We start from the raw sequence: 14,921 nt of genomic DNA on the forward strand, positions 1-14,921 counted from the left end.
TCTCAGCTTCCCACCATTTAGAATATACCCTTATGATTCTGACTTGGATCCAGTTAGAACATCTCAGGTCTCCCCACACTGACTTCGATTAGTTAAGGATGCGGTTGCATTAGAGCCAGTTCAGAGAAAGTTCACTCAGTTAATTCCAGTTTAGGAATGTACTCATTAGAGTTTAGAATTATGAGAGGTGAATAGATTTAAGGTGAGAGGGGAAGGATTTAAAAGGGACCTGAGGGGCAACATTTTCTCTCACAGGGTGGTGCTTGTATGGATTGAAGTGGTAGAGGTGGATATAATTACAATATTTAAAAGACATTTGGACAGGTATGTGGATAGGAACGGATTAGAGGGACATGAACCAAATGCAGGCAAATGGGACTAATTCAGTTTAGGATACCTGTTCGGCATGGATGAGTTGGACCAAAGGGTCTGTTTCCATGCTGTATGACTCTGTTAATAATTGAGATCTATAAGATGCTAAAGGGGACTGATAAAGTAGATGTAGAGTGGACATTTCCACTTGTGGGGCAAACTAGAGCCGGGTGGTCACAGTTTTAAGCTAAGGAATGGCAGATTTAAAACAGATGAGGGGAAATTACTTTTCTGAAGGGTATGAATCTGTGGAATGGATGCTGTGATACTAAATAAATTTAGAGAGGAAACATTTTTTAAATTCATAATGGGTTGAAGGCTTATGGAAAGCGGGCGGGAAAGTGGAGTTGAGGCTGAGATGAGATCTACCATGATTGTACCAAATTGCGGAGTAGGCTCGAGGGGCTGGATTACTTACTCCACCTCCTAGTTCTCATGTTCTTCCACTTTTGACCATCCCTTTGTCTGTCAATGTCACGCTAACTTTCAGTACCCGACTTCGCTCTTTATTGTGAGAGCCAACTAATTCACTGACTCTTCCAGAGGAGGCCATTCAGCCCCTCATGTCCACAATGGCTCCCCAAATGAGCCATTTCACCTGGTGCCACCCTCCTGCCTTCTTCCAGTAAACCTCTATCTTCTTCCTTTTCATTTCACAGTCTCATTATGTTTAAGCTGCATACCACCTACTCTCCCTGTTATTGAATCTGTTACATGGAATCCAATAAAATGCCTCTGAAAGTCCTGAAAGATGAATACAGCCAGGAGTATTGAATGTGATAAGCCCATTAAAAACCACTGCTCACTGGCTCTTTCTCACTCTGATCAGTTCATGTTTCTCCAAGTGCTCAGTCACACTGTCCTTAGTAACAGATTTTTCCAAACAAACTTTAAGCTAACGGGTGTTTAATTTCCTCATTTATCTCTATCTTGAAGAAAAAGAGTGACGGTTGCAGACCTTCCTCTAGGGTCTTCCTCTGACCATTTTTTTTAATTCACTGTGGGACAGGAGCATTTCTGGCTGGACCCAACATTTCTTGCCCGTCCAAAGTTTCCCTTGAGAAGGTGGTGGTAGTGAGCTGACTTCTTGAATCACTGCTGTTCATGTGCTACACAAGATTGGTGGACGAACCTCTCCCAGCTTTGCACTCAACCCTTGTGTACTGGGACCAAGAATTTACTTTGTTGCTTTACCTTAATCTAACTTTCCATGGCAGGCTGCCTAACATCAGGAAGAGGACTGGAGGGAGATAGAGATGGTAGAGAAATGATAATGAGACTGGGCTGCTCGTGCAGAGGCCCAGGCTAATGTTCTAGGGACATAGGTTCAAATCTGCCATGACAAGTGGTGGAATTTGAATCCAACGAATAAATCTGGAATTGAAAACTAGCCTCCGTGATGGTCATCATGACAACCATCATTGATTGATTGTTTTGAAACCCATCAGGCAGGGAATGATGCCGTCCTTACCTGGTCTGGCCTACACGTGACTCCAGACCGACAGCAATGGGGTCAACTCTTAGCTGGCCTCTGAAATGGCCCAGTAAGACACTCAGTTCGAGGGAATTTTGGGATAGATGACAAATTCTTGCCAGCAATGTCCACACATCCAATGGAAGAATAAATTCTAATACCCTGTGATGTTGTGGCAGGCTACTTGTTCCCATCTGTGCTGAGCCACTGTCACTCATACAAAATCCAGGAGAGCTGTGTCCAAGCTGAAGAGCAGACTCCAAGCGAGAAGCAGTCAGACAAAGCACAGGTTAACACCTCCATCTTGTGTTTTTGTTCAATCTCACCAGGCCACTCCTATAAGGATCACCATCGAACAGTGTCTGGAGTTTCAGAAGAATATCACGGCTGCCGTTCTCCTTATTATGTAAGTACCATTTACTTGTTATCGCTTGCCCCCTGTCAACTGTTTTTCCAGATGGCAACCATACTCGTGTATAGCACTTTTGCTTCTGTGAGTCTGAAGGTTGTGGGTTCGCACCCCACTCCAGGGACTTGAACACAGAGTTTAAGCCAACGCTTTCAGTGCTGAGTGCTGCACAAAAAAAAAACATTGAATATAGGAAGAGGAGTAGGCTGTTCAGCCTGTCGAGACTGCTCCGCCTTTCAATAGGACCATGGCTGATCCAACATTCCGCACGTCCACTTTCCTGCCCTTTCCCATAATCCTTGATTCCCTGACTGATCAAGAATCTATCTCAGCCTTAAATATACACGAGGACTGTGCCCCACAGCTTTCTGTGGCAAGGAGTTCCAAAGACACTCAACCCTCTGAGAGAAGAAATTTCTCCTCTTCTCAGTCTTAAATTGGTACCCCTTTTTTTTGTGCCCTCTGGTCCTAGACTCTCCCTTAAGAGTACTATATGTATGAGATCAGCCCTCATTCTTCCAAACACCAATGAGTAGAGTCCCAACCTGTTTAATGTTTGTTCATAAGACAGTCATTCCATTCCAAGCATCATCCACGTGAACTATCTCTAAACTGTCTCCAATGAAATAATATCTTTCTTTAAGTAACCGGACCAAAACTGCTCACAATACTCCAGAAGTGGTCTCATCAGGACCTTATACAGTTACAATAAGACTTCCCTACTCTTCTACTCCAACCCCCATGAATAAGGGCCAACATTCCATCAGCCTTTCTGATTAACTGCTGCTGCTCTGTGCTAGCTTTCTGTGTTTCATGCACAAGTAACCCCATGTTCCTTTGTGTTGCATCTTTCTGCAGTTTTTCTCCATTTAAATAATATTCTGTTCTTTTGTTCTCCCTTCCTAAATGAACAACTTTTCATTTTCCCACATGATACTCCATTTGCCAACTTTTTGCCCATTTACTTAACCTATAAATATCTAAACTCCAGAGTAATTCACTTCCTGATTGCCCACAGCCAGTCCACCATCTACAAGGAACAAGTCGGGACTGTGATGGAATTTTGTCCAATTGCCTGGATGGGTGCAGCTCTAACCAGACTCAAAACTCAACACTATCCAAGAGAAAGCAGCCCCGCTTGATTGGCACCCTACCTAACACCTCCAAAATTCACTGTCTCCCCCAGTGAAGTATAAGGCAGTAATGTGTTTCATCTACAAGGTGCACTGCGGAAATTCACCAACGCTCCTAAGACAGCATCTTCCAAATCCATAACCGCTTTGATCCAGAAGGACAAAGGCAGCAAATACATAGGAATACCACTACCTCCAGGTTCCCCTCCACGCCACTCACCAAAAATATAAGCAGAGAATGTGGGAGAAAATCAGCTGGTTTGGCAACATCCATGGGGAGAAAAACAGTGTTAATGCTTCGAGTCTGGTATGACTCTTCTTTGGAACTGGTCCCTCACTGCCCTGACTGGAAATATATTGCTGTTCCTTTGTTGCCGCTGGGTCAAAATCCTGGAACCCCCCCCCCACCGCCTTGACAGTGCGGTGGGTGGACTGCTGCAGTTCAAGAAGGTAGCTCACCATCACCTTCTGAAGGGCAAGTAGAGGTGAACAGTAAATGGACAGCAATGCCTACATCACATGAATAAATAAAAACAATCAGGACCAGAGACCCAATTTATTCAACATCTCATCATAGAACTAGCCCCCTCATTCCAGGGATCAATCTAGTGAACCTTTTGTGGTACCATCTCCACATTTGCTCTCTCGGATGGAATGTAAAAGCTCCCGTGGCACTGTTTTGAAGAACAGCAGGAGAGATCCCCCTATGTCCTGGCCAGTCTTTCAGCCAATGCCATTAAAGGTAGAATATCTGATCATTATCATGTTGCAGGTTGTGGGAGCTCACTCTACAGAATTTGGTGCATGTTTCTACACTGCAAAAAGCTAACCCTTCAAAATTGCTTTATAATGCACTGGCTGTAATAGGTTAAATAGAAATGTAGATTATTTTTTGTGTGTGATTGTTATCAAGGCAGATTGACTGGGAGACGGGGCATGAGGGGAAGATTCCAGATTCTAGTCAAAGATGGACAATCCTCTGAAAACTTCACCTCTGGAAAGTTGATGTTAAATGAGTGGGGAATGAGGTGAGGTGAACCAAAGTAAACAGTGCCAGGTTTTTAGTTTAATATTTTGTAGTTTGCATGAGGAAGGAACAGGTGAGAGAAGTTGCTCAAGTTTTGTAAAGTGTTTCAGTTGGAGATGACACTAAATGCAACCTGACATCAAAGGGTTTTGGGACCTGGCCAAGGAGATAGAAGCAGAAGAGCCTGGGATTACTGTTCCCAACCTCTAGTGAAGCACTTGGTCTGAACTCTGCACCATTACCCAATGAGCATGAGTATAAAAGTAGGAAGGTTTTGCGTAAAACTGTACAAGGCAATAGTCAGATCACAGCTGGAATACTGTGAACAGTTTGGGCCTCTTTTTGAAGGGGAATAGACTGACATTGGGGACAGTTCAGAAAAGGTCCACTAGGCTGATATCACGCATCTTTTGGAAAGAGGGTGAGTAGGTTGGACTTGTCCTCATTGAAGTTTAGAAGAATGAGAAGTGACCTAACACACACAACTCTTAAGGACTTGACAGGGTCAATGCAAAGGGGTTGTTTCCCCAAGAGTCGTAGATGTTTATAGCATGGAAACAAGCACTTTGGCCCAATTTGACAATCTGCCCCATTTTCGCAATTAATCTAGTCCCATTTGCCTGCGTTTGGTCCATATCCCTCTCTACCTATCCCATCCATGTACCTGTCTAAGCATTTCTTAAATGACAAAATTGTACTCAACTCCATCACTACCTCTGGCGGCCCACTCGAGACACTCACCACCCTCTGTGGAAAAAAATGCCCTCTGGACCTTCTTGTATCTCTCCCCTCTCACCTTAAACCTATGCCTTGTAGCTTTAGACTCTCCTATCAGCGGGGAGAAGCTGTTGGGTATCTTGTGGGAGAGTCTAGGACCTGAGGGCAACATCTCAGAGTAAAGGGTTACACATTTAAGACAGATGAGGAGGAATTTCTTCTCTCAGAACGTAGGGAATCTGTGGAATTCCCTATGGAAGATTATCGAGGCTGAGTCAGGAGGATATTCAAAGCTGAGAGAGACAGATTTTTAATCAGGAAGGGAATCCAAGATTATGGGGTAAAGGCAGGAAAGTGGAGTTGAGGATCATCAATTCAGCCACGATCTCATTGAAGGTGGAGAAGCCTTGATAGATTGAATGGGCTCCTGCTCCAGTGTCTTAGCATTGTTTGTGGAATTAGGTGAAACCACTACCTTTTAAAGGGCCAGGGTCACACTAGATCAGCAACACAGTGAGCTCAATCAATGATAGTGAAGAGGTAGTAGGAACTGCAGATGCTGGAGAATCTGAGACAACAAAGGTACAGAACTGGATGAACACAGCAGGCCAAGCAGCATCCGAGGAGCAGCCTTCCTGCTCCTATGATGCTGCTTGGCCTGCTGTGTTCATCCAGCTCTGCACCTTTGTTGTCAATGATAGTAAACGTTGGATTGGGTCAGGGTTAAATTTATATTGATCAGAGCTCCTTTTCCCTTTCACACAGCTCTGTCGATATATTCACCTCGGGCTGTGCGACAGCGCTGAGACCAGAAACACCCCAGATTCAACTCCTGCTCCATGTTGGCTTTGCCAGTTAAGCACCACAGCTGTGTTCAGCACAGTTAGTTTCAATGGACCTGAGAGGGGACCCAAAAAATCCTTTGTGGACTTCCCATTCCTAAACCCTTTCTTCCTGGGATGTGCTTGTGTGTCAATCTGATCGTGGTGAGCTGGTCCCCAGTCTGGTTGGGCTGGTCTCACATATGGGGAGTGGCAACAGGGGGTCTAGTAGTGTAGGTGGAGGCTGCATAGAACTGGACCCCAGCTGATTTACCATCATGGGAAGAGTGACCTCAATTTTTGCCCCTCAGTCATCATGTCTACAATTCCCTCTGCCCTCCACTGAAACTCCAAGACCTGCTGGTCAGACACTGTCACTCCCCACTGCCAATGTCCAGGATGATGTGGAGACTGATCTGTTGATCCATGTGGAGGATAATTCCAGGGCAACAGGAGTGGAGCTCCCAGTGACCCATGTTTGCTTTTACCTTTTTAGTGCTAAGGATGGACTGTGGTCAACAGAAAAATGGAACACGAACAAGCCGCCGTTTAGTCTCATACTGGACGGATACCGGAATCATCTGAAGGAGGTAACACATCTTTGTCCAGGCCCATAAGAAACAAGGGTTTCCATCAGGGCACCTCCAAACTAAGACACAGTCCAGCAACACTCTGATCTTCACACAGCGCAGCTCATGCCAGGCCTGACATTTGTTGCACATCTTTCGACCGTGTTAGTTTTCTGCTTTTCCATTTTTGGTTAAATCACAGACTTTACGGCAGAAATGCTGCAAGTAGGGCAAGTGTACAAGTTACTGGGACGCAGTCTTCAGACTGTGCACAGGAATGTCAGGGGCTGTTGCTCTGTCCTCATTGCAATGCACTGTTAGCTGTTTTGCTGTTGGACTCCAGAAGTGAGACCCTTTCTCACAGGGTCTGATTTCTGTGCACAAATACATTGTGGTTAAATGCAAATCACCCCAAACTCCTCTGTGAACTCCCACCAACACAATTCCTGATATCAAACACATAGTGTTATCAACACCTTTCAAAGCCACTCCTTGATAAAGCATTGTCTCTGTTCTCTCTCCGCACTGCTCAAGGTGATGGTCTCTCTCTGTTCCCCTGTATGGCCATCTCTCAATTTGGACATCTCACTGAGGTGTGGGTTTTCTCAGTGTCACTGTAATCTTGACTGTTCAAGGTTTTGGACAAATTGTTTTGTAAGCAGCTTTGGGATCATCCTTGTTAACTTCATCTTTTTAGAGGAGAGGGCAGGTTTAACTTGACCATTTTGTTTCTTTAGCCTTGATTCCTTGTCATCTTGCCTTTACAAGCAAGTACTTCTTATGTATTAAGATACCAGACCTAAATTAAAGTGGTTTATCTGTTAAAAATACCTAATTAAACATACACAGTTAGTACTAATGTGCGTAAGTTACATTTCACATCCATTAGGGGGGCAAGAACCTTTTTAATTTAAAAAGTTGAAAATTCCAAGTTCTGGCTTTTTCCATGCCAGCCTCTTCATTGTATGAGCCCAATATGTCATCACACTTTGAATTTTGATGAAAATGATCTGAGCTTAAATCGGATACAGCAGGATATTGTCAAGAACAGAATACTGAAAGTCACTGATCTCTGGGAGTGGCACTTCCTTATCGTTAACCCTTTGGGTTCCATTGACCAAATTTTTTTGGTCCTTTCCTGACCAGTCACTTCTACCGATGGTCAAATTCAGATTTACAAGGATGTTGCCACACTTGAAGGGTTTGAGCTATAGGGAGAGATTGAATAGGCTGGGATTATTTTCCCTGGAGCGTTGGAGGCTGAGGGGTAACTTATAGAGGTTTATAAAATCATAAAGTGCATGGATAGAGTGAATAGCCAAGGTCTTTTTCCCTGGGTGGGGGAGTCCAAAACTAGAGGGCATAGATTTAAGGTGAGAGGGGAAAGATTTAAAAGGGACCTAAGGGTCAACTTTTCCTCGCAGAGGATGGTGTGTGTATGGAATGAATCGCCAGAAGAAGTGGTGGAGGCTAGTACTATTATAATATTTAAAAGGCATTTGGGTGGGCACATGAATAGGAAGGGTTAGAAGGCTATGGGCCAAATGCTGTCAATTGGGACTAGATTAATTTAGGATATCTGGTTTGCATGGACGAGTTGAACTGAAGGGTCTGTTTCTGTGCTGTAGAACTCTATAGTACAGCACAGAAAGGCCATTCAGCCTGTCAAATGTTTCCCAGTTCAACTGTAGCCTCTTTCCGTGTTTCTGTGTAACACTCTTTCATCTTTTCTCCCAATAATCCAGTATCCAAATCTGCTGTCCTCACCTACTAGTTCCTTGCTCTTCCTTCTCCGTAGTTCCGAATGGAGAAAGTAGAGGGAAGTCACCACGTCCATTTGAATGATCCAGAACGGGTCGTGGGAATCATCACCAAGTTTCTCCAGATGGACGCCAAATCCAAACTATGAGGGTAGAAAGTGGGCAGCCTGTGCCTGGCCCATCTTGGAGGGGAAGCACCTTCCCAGGACAGAAGAAGGCTGTCTTTATCCAACACTCAAGACCAGAGATACCAGTTCTCTAGGAGTATGCCTGGGCCTGACCAGTCAATAACCCGTTTAACAATATTTTAATAGGAAATATTAATGGCTTGAATTGATTTGTGAAGATTTATTGCTGACTAACTGGAAGGCTGTAGGAATAACAGACATCACGGCAGGTTTAATTGCAGAAGGATAAATTGCTGGAAAATATCATTGAATGGTTTGGAATTTTGAGTTTCTGTTCACAGGTTAGAAAATTGAAATCTTAAAACATTTAAATCAGGTGAATTAGCCACAGGCCCCTCCTTGACAGTAGAATTTCCCAAGGCTATCTCAGTGATGCTGGGGCAGAGTTTGCCAATCACTTGAATTACAAATGCACTATCACTCTTTGGGCAAATACCCTCTGAGGGCATTTTACAGGATTAACTGCACTAAGGCAAACATCTGTCTCAGAGCTGTAGTGGCATGCTGGAAGTGTCCCTGCCTCTGGGCCAGAAGGCGTAGGTTCAAGTCCTGCCTGCTCCAGAGTTGTGTAACAACATCTGTGAACGGGTTGGTTAGAAAATATTTTAAGCTCTGGATTGGGCTCATGTGGCACAGTGGTAGTGTCCCTTTCTCTGAGCCACAAGGCCTAGCCTCAAGTCCTGAAGCGTTGACTTGAAAGTACCTAAACTTCTGATTTGTCTAAAAGTGCCAATTTCTTAGTCCTATAAAGTATTAGTTGTTTTTAATGTAGAATGTTATAGGATACAAACAGGCCTTTGGCCTAATTAATCCATGTCACTGTTTTCCACACATCCCAGCCCCAGCCTTGCCTAAGAATTCCTCTTAGCAGTTCAGAGGAGAGTCTTTGATTGTCAGGTCTGTGTCCTGGAACCCTGTAACAAAGTGAGGGTAGCTGGGCAAGAGACTGAATGATATTCTCGCTGCCTCTGGAACGCCCCAGACCAACAGCAAGTCACTATCTCTGAGAATAGCGGGAGAACTTCGAGAGACAGTAAATCAACAAGTTTTTATTCCTCCTGCCCCGGTTAATGTAGGAAATGTTCCAGTGCATCCCAGGAGAGGGAAAGGGAGCTTTGGCAACTATGGGAGAGTTGGGTACGATTGCTATGGAAAATGGCCTTGTTTACTCACAGAATGCCAAGGAATACAGAAAAGAATGTCATTCCAGTGTAAGTTTGCTACGTTCTCGGGTTGTCCTAAAGACTGTCCATTGCCTTGGCAATGATTGTCATAAGATTAGAAGTTTGAATTACCAGTAACAAGTTTACTCAAATTGTATTTTCAAGCAAGCAGTAGATATTCTCAGTCTGTCTATTTCCTGTCTTATAATAATATATTGATTTTAAAAAGCCAGATTTTCTGTTCTGAAACTTCTGAACCTTTTGGACTTCTGGAAGTATTAATTCTTTCAGGCGAGGCCAACATTCCTTTTATTTCGCAGCTCATGTTCCAAATGTTGGTGCTCATCTTAAACTGAGCAATGAGTAGAATGTGTTCACTGCAGCAGTGCTCCCCACTGTAGTGTACACAAACAAAGGCCTCCGGTCAGGGCGCTGGGAACTCCCAGATTTTTATACTGTCTAGGTTTGATCATCACTTGTAACATTTGCTGTTCAAATCACCCAAACATTTTGGGCAAATCACCTAGTCATCGACTTACCTGTTGTGAGTGGTGGGGACTGAGAGTATATTCACAAGAACAGCATCTTTGGGGAGGAGGGGTTGATCACTCTGTTCAATCCCAGTACACACAACCCCCCTCCCCCCACTCATTGTGATGGTATCTTCTCCTGCCCAAACAAGAAATTGCAAGAGGGAACTTCCATTACTAAGGGTTGGTTTCCACCACCTCAGAACATCTTGAAGCACTTTATGGCCAATTGAGGTCTTTTAAAAATGTTGTCATACTTGCATCGCAGGAAATGCAGCATTCAGTTTGTGCACAGCATGATCCCACAAGCTTCAATGCAATAATGTCAGATGATTTTGTGGCAATGGTTGAGGGTCAAATCTTGAGCAGGGCTTTGGGGGAGGGAGAGAAAACTTTCCTGCAATTTCTCAAGGCATCATTTACCCATGGGGCCTCGATCTGATGTCTTACCCAAGAGATGGTATCTCCAACAATGCAGCACTCTCTGGTGAGGCCAGCTTTGATTCATCCTCCAGTTTCTAAAGTGAGGTTTAAACATGCAACCTACTAACCCCAAAGCTATCAACTGAGCCACGACTGAATTGTATGTGCCACCTCAAAGGAAGGAGGAGGAGAGGAGAGTGTTGGATGCCTCTGTTGGTAGAGGTGTCCCGGGAGCTACTGGGTCAGTAGGATTTGTTGTGCTGTTGGTAGTTGGCCACTGCAGAGAACGAAGGGCATTGAAACGCAATAAAAATATCTATGACATGTTTCTATTGTCAGAATAGTCAGTACATTGAGCACACAGGATTGGTCACAAGATCTGGGAAAAGGTAGGAATCCTGCAATGGGAAATTTGCCAAAATTCCTAAACTTTTTCCACCACCTCTAGGGGTCAAAGAATTGCAGATCCAACATTTAAAGTAGTTCACTATGATTCAAAGCTAAGTATCTTGCTTAATCAACATCCTCCACATTACCTTTTACACTCCTGCATTCATCACCAATATGGCGCTGCTGCATTATGTACCATTTGCAAGACATTTCACGTACCAACTACAGGCTCAACCTGTTGGAAGAGCAAGGACAGTAGGCCCACAGAGCACCTACATCTGTAAGATCTCCTGCACCATCCTTGTTTGGAACAATGTAATTGCTCTTCTACATCCCTCCCTAACAACACCTTCATTTCACAGATCAGTCTTAGCGCATGTACCAAATGTTGGTGCTCACCTTGAACTCAGCAAAGGGCTGGAATGTAAACCGAAGTTGCTGGAAAAGCTCAGCAGGTCTGGCAGCATCTGTGAAGAAAAATCAGAGTTAACGTTTCAGGTCTGGTGACCCTTCCTCAGAACGGTCTGAAGAAGGGTCACTCTGATTTTTCTCCACGGATGCTGCCAGACCTGCTGGGCTTTTCCAGCAACTTGTGTTTTTAATCCTGATTTACAGCATCCACAGTTCTTTCTGTTTTAATGGGTGGAATGTGTCCACTGCAGCTGTGCTCCCCACTGTGTGTACATAAACAAAGGCCTCGGGTCAGGGCACTGGGAGCTCCCAGATTCTTATACTATCTAGGTTTGGCCTTCACTTGTATCATTTGCTGTTCAAATCATCTGAAACATTTTGGGCAAAATACACAGTCATAGTCTTACCTATTGTAAAGAGTGGGGACTGAGAATATATTCACATGAACAGAATTTAGGGAAAAGTGATCACTCTGTTCTATCCCAATGTACACAACTCCTGCCTGCCCCTTCTGATGCTATCTTCTCCTGCCCAAACAGAAGATCGCAGAAGAAGGGAGCTCCCATTCCAAAGGTTTGGCTTCCACCACCTCAGAACATCTTGAAGTACTTTATGGCCAATTTCAAAATGTCGTCACAGTTGCAGTGCAGGAAATGTGGCAGTCAGTTTGTGCACTGCACAGTCCTACAAGCTTCAACACAATAATGTCTAGGTCATCTGATTTGTGGCGATGGTTGAGGGTCAAATCTTGGCCAGGGTCCGGCGGGGGAAGGAGAAAAGAAACTTCCCTGCAATTGCTTAAGGCATTGTTTACCCAATGGGGCCTTGATCTGTTGTCTTATCAAAGACATGGTATCTCCAACAATGCAGTGGTCTCTGGTGAGGCCAGCTTGGATTCATCTTCCAGTTTCCAAAATGGGCTTTAAACATGCAACCTGCTAACCCCAAAGCTATCAACTGAGTCACAATTGAATTGTACATGCCACCTCAAAGGGAGGAGGAGGAGAGGTGAATGTTAGATACCTCTGTTGGTAAAGGTGTCCCTGGAGCTAATGGGTCGGTCGGAATTGTTGTGGTGTTGGTGGTTGGCCCCTGCAGAGGTCAAAGGGCATTGAAACACAATTAAAATGTCTATGGCAGGTTTCTACTGTCATGAGAGTCAGTACATTGAGCACACAAGGATTGAGGTGATAGAAGAACCAGAAATGTCAAACTTGTATGTGTTCTGAAGAAGAATCATAATGGACCCAAAACATTAATTCTGTTTCTCTCTCCACAGATGCTGCCAGACCTCCTGAGTTTCTCCAGCATACTCTATTTGAACCAGAATGGGTGGAAATTAGGATTAGCAAGGGTCAGAGCATGTGAACTTGTTGGAAATTGGGAATAGCCCCACTTGGCCCCTGGAGCATACTCCACCGCTTGATGGTGAATCTAATTTAGATTCCTCCCTACTCCTGATAACTGTTCTTCCCTTTGATTATCAAGAATCTATCTGTCTCTGCTTTAAAAATTGCCAAACACTCTGCTTTCACCATTCTTCCTCACTACCCTTTTGAGGACAGCACTTAAAGGCTCTGTGAGAAAAGAAATTTTCCACTTCTCTTTTTTTTCCCATAAATGGGATGAGGACATTGCTGGCTAGGCAGCATTTATTGTCCATCCCTAATTACCCAGAGAGCAGTTGAGAGTCAGCCACATTGCTGTGGGTCTGGAGTCACATGTAGACCAGACCAGGTAAGGTAGGTAGTTTCCTTCCCTAAAGGACATTAGTGAACCAGGTGGGTTTTTCCCCAACAATTGGCAACAATAGTCATCATTAGACTCTTAATTCCAGATATTTTATTGTATTCAAGGTCTACCATCTGCCATAGTGGGATTTGAACCCAGGTCCCCATAATGTCATCTGGGTCTCTGGATTAACAGTCCAGTGATAATACCACTAAGCCATTGCCTCCCCTATAAATGGGCAAACCCTTATTTTTAAGCAGTGACAAATAGTTCCAGAAATTATTGGTGAGTGTAGTTTATAGGCCTGTTCACTCTAGTTATAGCATTGGGCAAAACATTAAACAGGAAATTATTGATGTGTGTTGCAAAGGCAAGACAGTAATTGTGGGGCAACATTAATCTTCATATAAACTGGATTAATCAAATTACCAGTGGTGATCTGAATAACAAGTTTGCAGAATGTTTTTTACAAATGTTTCCTGCCACAATACATTGTAAAATTGATTAGGGTTGAAGCTATTTTAGATCTAATATTGGGAAGTGCAATAAGAGTTAATTAGGAATATCATATTGTAAAACAAATCCTCTGGGAAATAGTGATCGTAAAACAATTTAACTCCATATTAAGTCTGAAAGCAACATGTGCCAATCACAAACAAGAATCCTAAACTGCTGTAACCAGGTGAAGTAGATGGAGTCAGCTTCTCTGTTTCATCACTGGTGCTGACTTTCAAATGATGGGAAGGAAACAGGGACAGAGTGTCTTCCAGCTGTTAAAAATCCAATTTTGTTTGTGTCTGCTGCTTTGTCAAACAGCTATTGAAATATAATTCAATTGTGTATTCTTGAGTCTGGTCCCATTGGCATTCCAGACTGGATGGCTACGGGCAACCTTGCATGTGCAATATGAACAACTTATCATTCAGGTGTAAATTAAAACAGGCAATGTGAGCTTCTTGATGTGTCACCCAGTTGACTAGTTTGAATGACTTAAAGATAAAATAGTAATTTCAGTTCAGATTATTTCATGTATTAATGGAATTCTTGAATTTGCCTTGCTCTGTGGTCAGGTGATCACTGCAGCCAATCTAGGCCCAAGTTTCCTCCTTTTAAAATCGTTTTACTCCCAAGGTCTCAGGTATTAAAGTCCAATGATGGAAGGATAATTAGAGTTTTTTTGAGGATAGAATGATCAGGTTAGATAAAGGGGAACCAGTAGATAGAGTTTACTTGGATTTCCAAAAAAAATTCAATAAGGTATATATTCCCTCCAGCCCCCATCCCCACACCCCAAGCCCTCCAATATATCCTATTTTCTCCACCCTCAAATGGACAACATTCTAAGGCCAGTGGTGTCAGCAATCGCTCACAAATGAGTATAAATATCCATCTTGGAAATTCCTTGTCACTGGTCATAGGCTCTGAATCCTTATATGGCAGATAAGCCTGATCCTAGATCCACGCATTTGACAGGTTATTTCAGGGAGGGATTAGTGTTCTTTGGCTTTGGGATTGATGGCATGCCTTTCTCTGGTTCTTTTTCCATTCTTCCTTTTGTCAACTAGTATTCTCAAAGATTGTGTCCCTTCGTACAGAGGGTTCCTCCAAGTCAGTTTCTTCTGAACATGGGTCTCCCATGTATTCACATCTATCTTGTATTTCTTGAGGGAAGCCTTCAGGGAGTCTTTGAAATGCTTCATTTGTCCTCCTCTCATTTGAATGTCTTCCTTGATCTGGGTGAAGATGATTTGTTTTGGCAGTCAGAACTCGGGCATCATAAACTAATGGTTGGCCCAGCGGCGT

General features: G+C 43.6%; 1 protein-coding gene across 7 annotated transcripts in view; it reads left to right on the forward strand.

Annotated features, from left to right (window-relative positions):
* The window catches only part of serhl (serine hydrolase like), a 59,878-nt gene that overhangs the window by 37,984 nt on the left and 6,973 nt on the right, over positions 1–14,921 (forward strand). For 3 of the 7 annotated variants that reach the window (XM_048617547.1, XM_048617549.1, XM_048617546.1), the window contains exons 11-12: positions 2,176–2,252; positions 6,450–6,543. In XM_048617547.1, coding sequence (XP_048473504.1) covers positions 2,176–2,252; positions 6,450–6,543 — 171 coding nt within the window. Of the gene's footprint in view, positions 1–2,175; positions 2,253–6,449; positions 6,544–8,267; positions 9,866–12,666; positions 14,086–14,921 lie in introns of those variants that run through there. The other 4 variants (XM_048617551.1, XM_048617552.1, XM_048617550.1 and 1 more) reach the window with 4 other exon arrangements.

The sequence above is a fragment of the Rhincodon typus genome, chromosome 37 (assembly GCF_021869965.1).
Source record: "Rhincodon typus isolate 14 chromosome 37, sRhiTyp1.1, whole genome shotgun sequence".
Taxonomy (NCBI): domain Eukaryota; kingdom Metazoa; phylum Chordata; class Chondrichthyes; order Orectolobiformes; family Rhincodontidae; genus Rhincodon; species Rhincodon typus.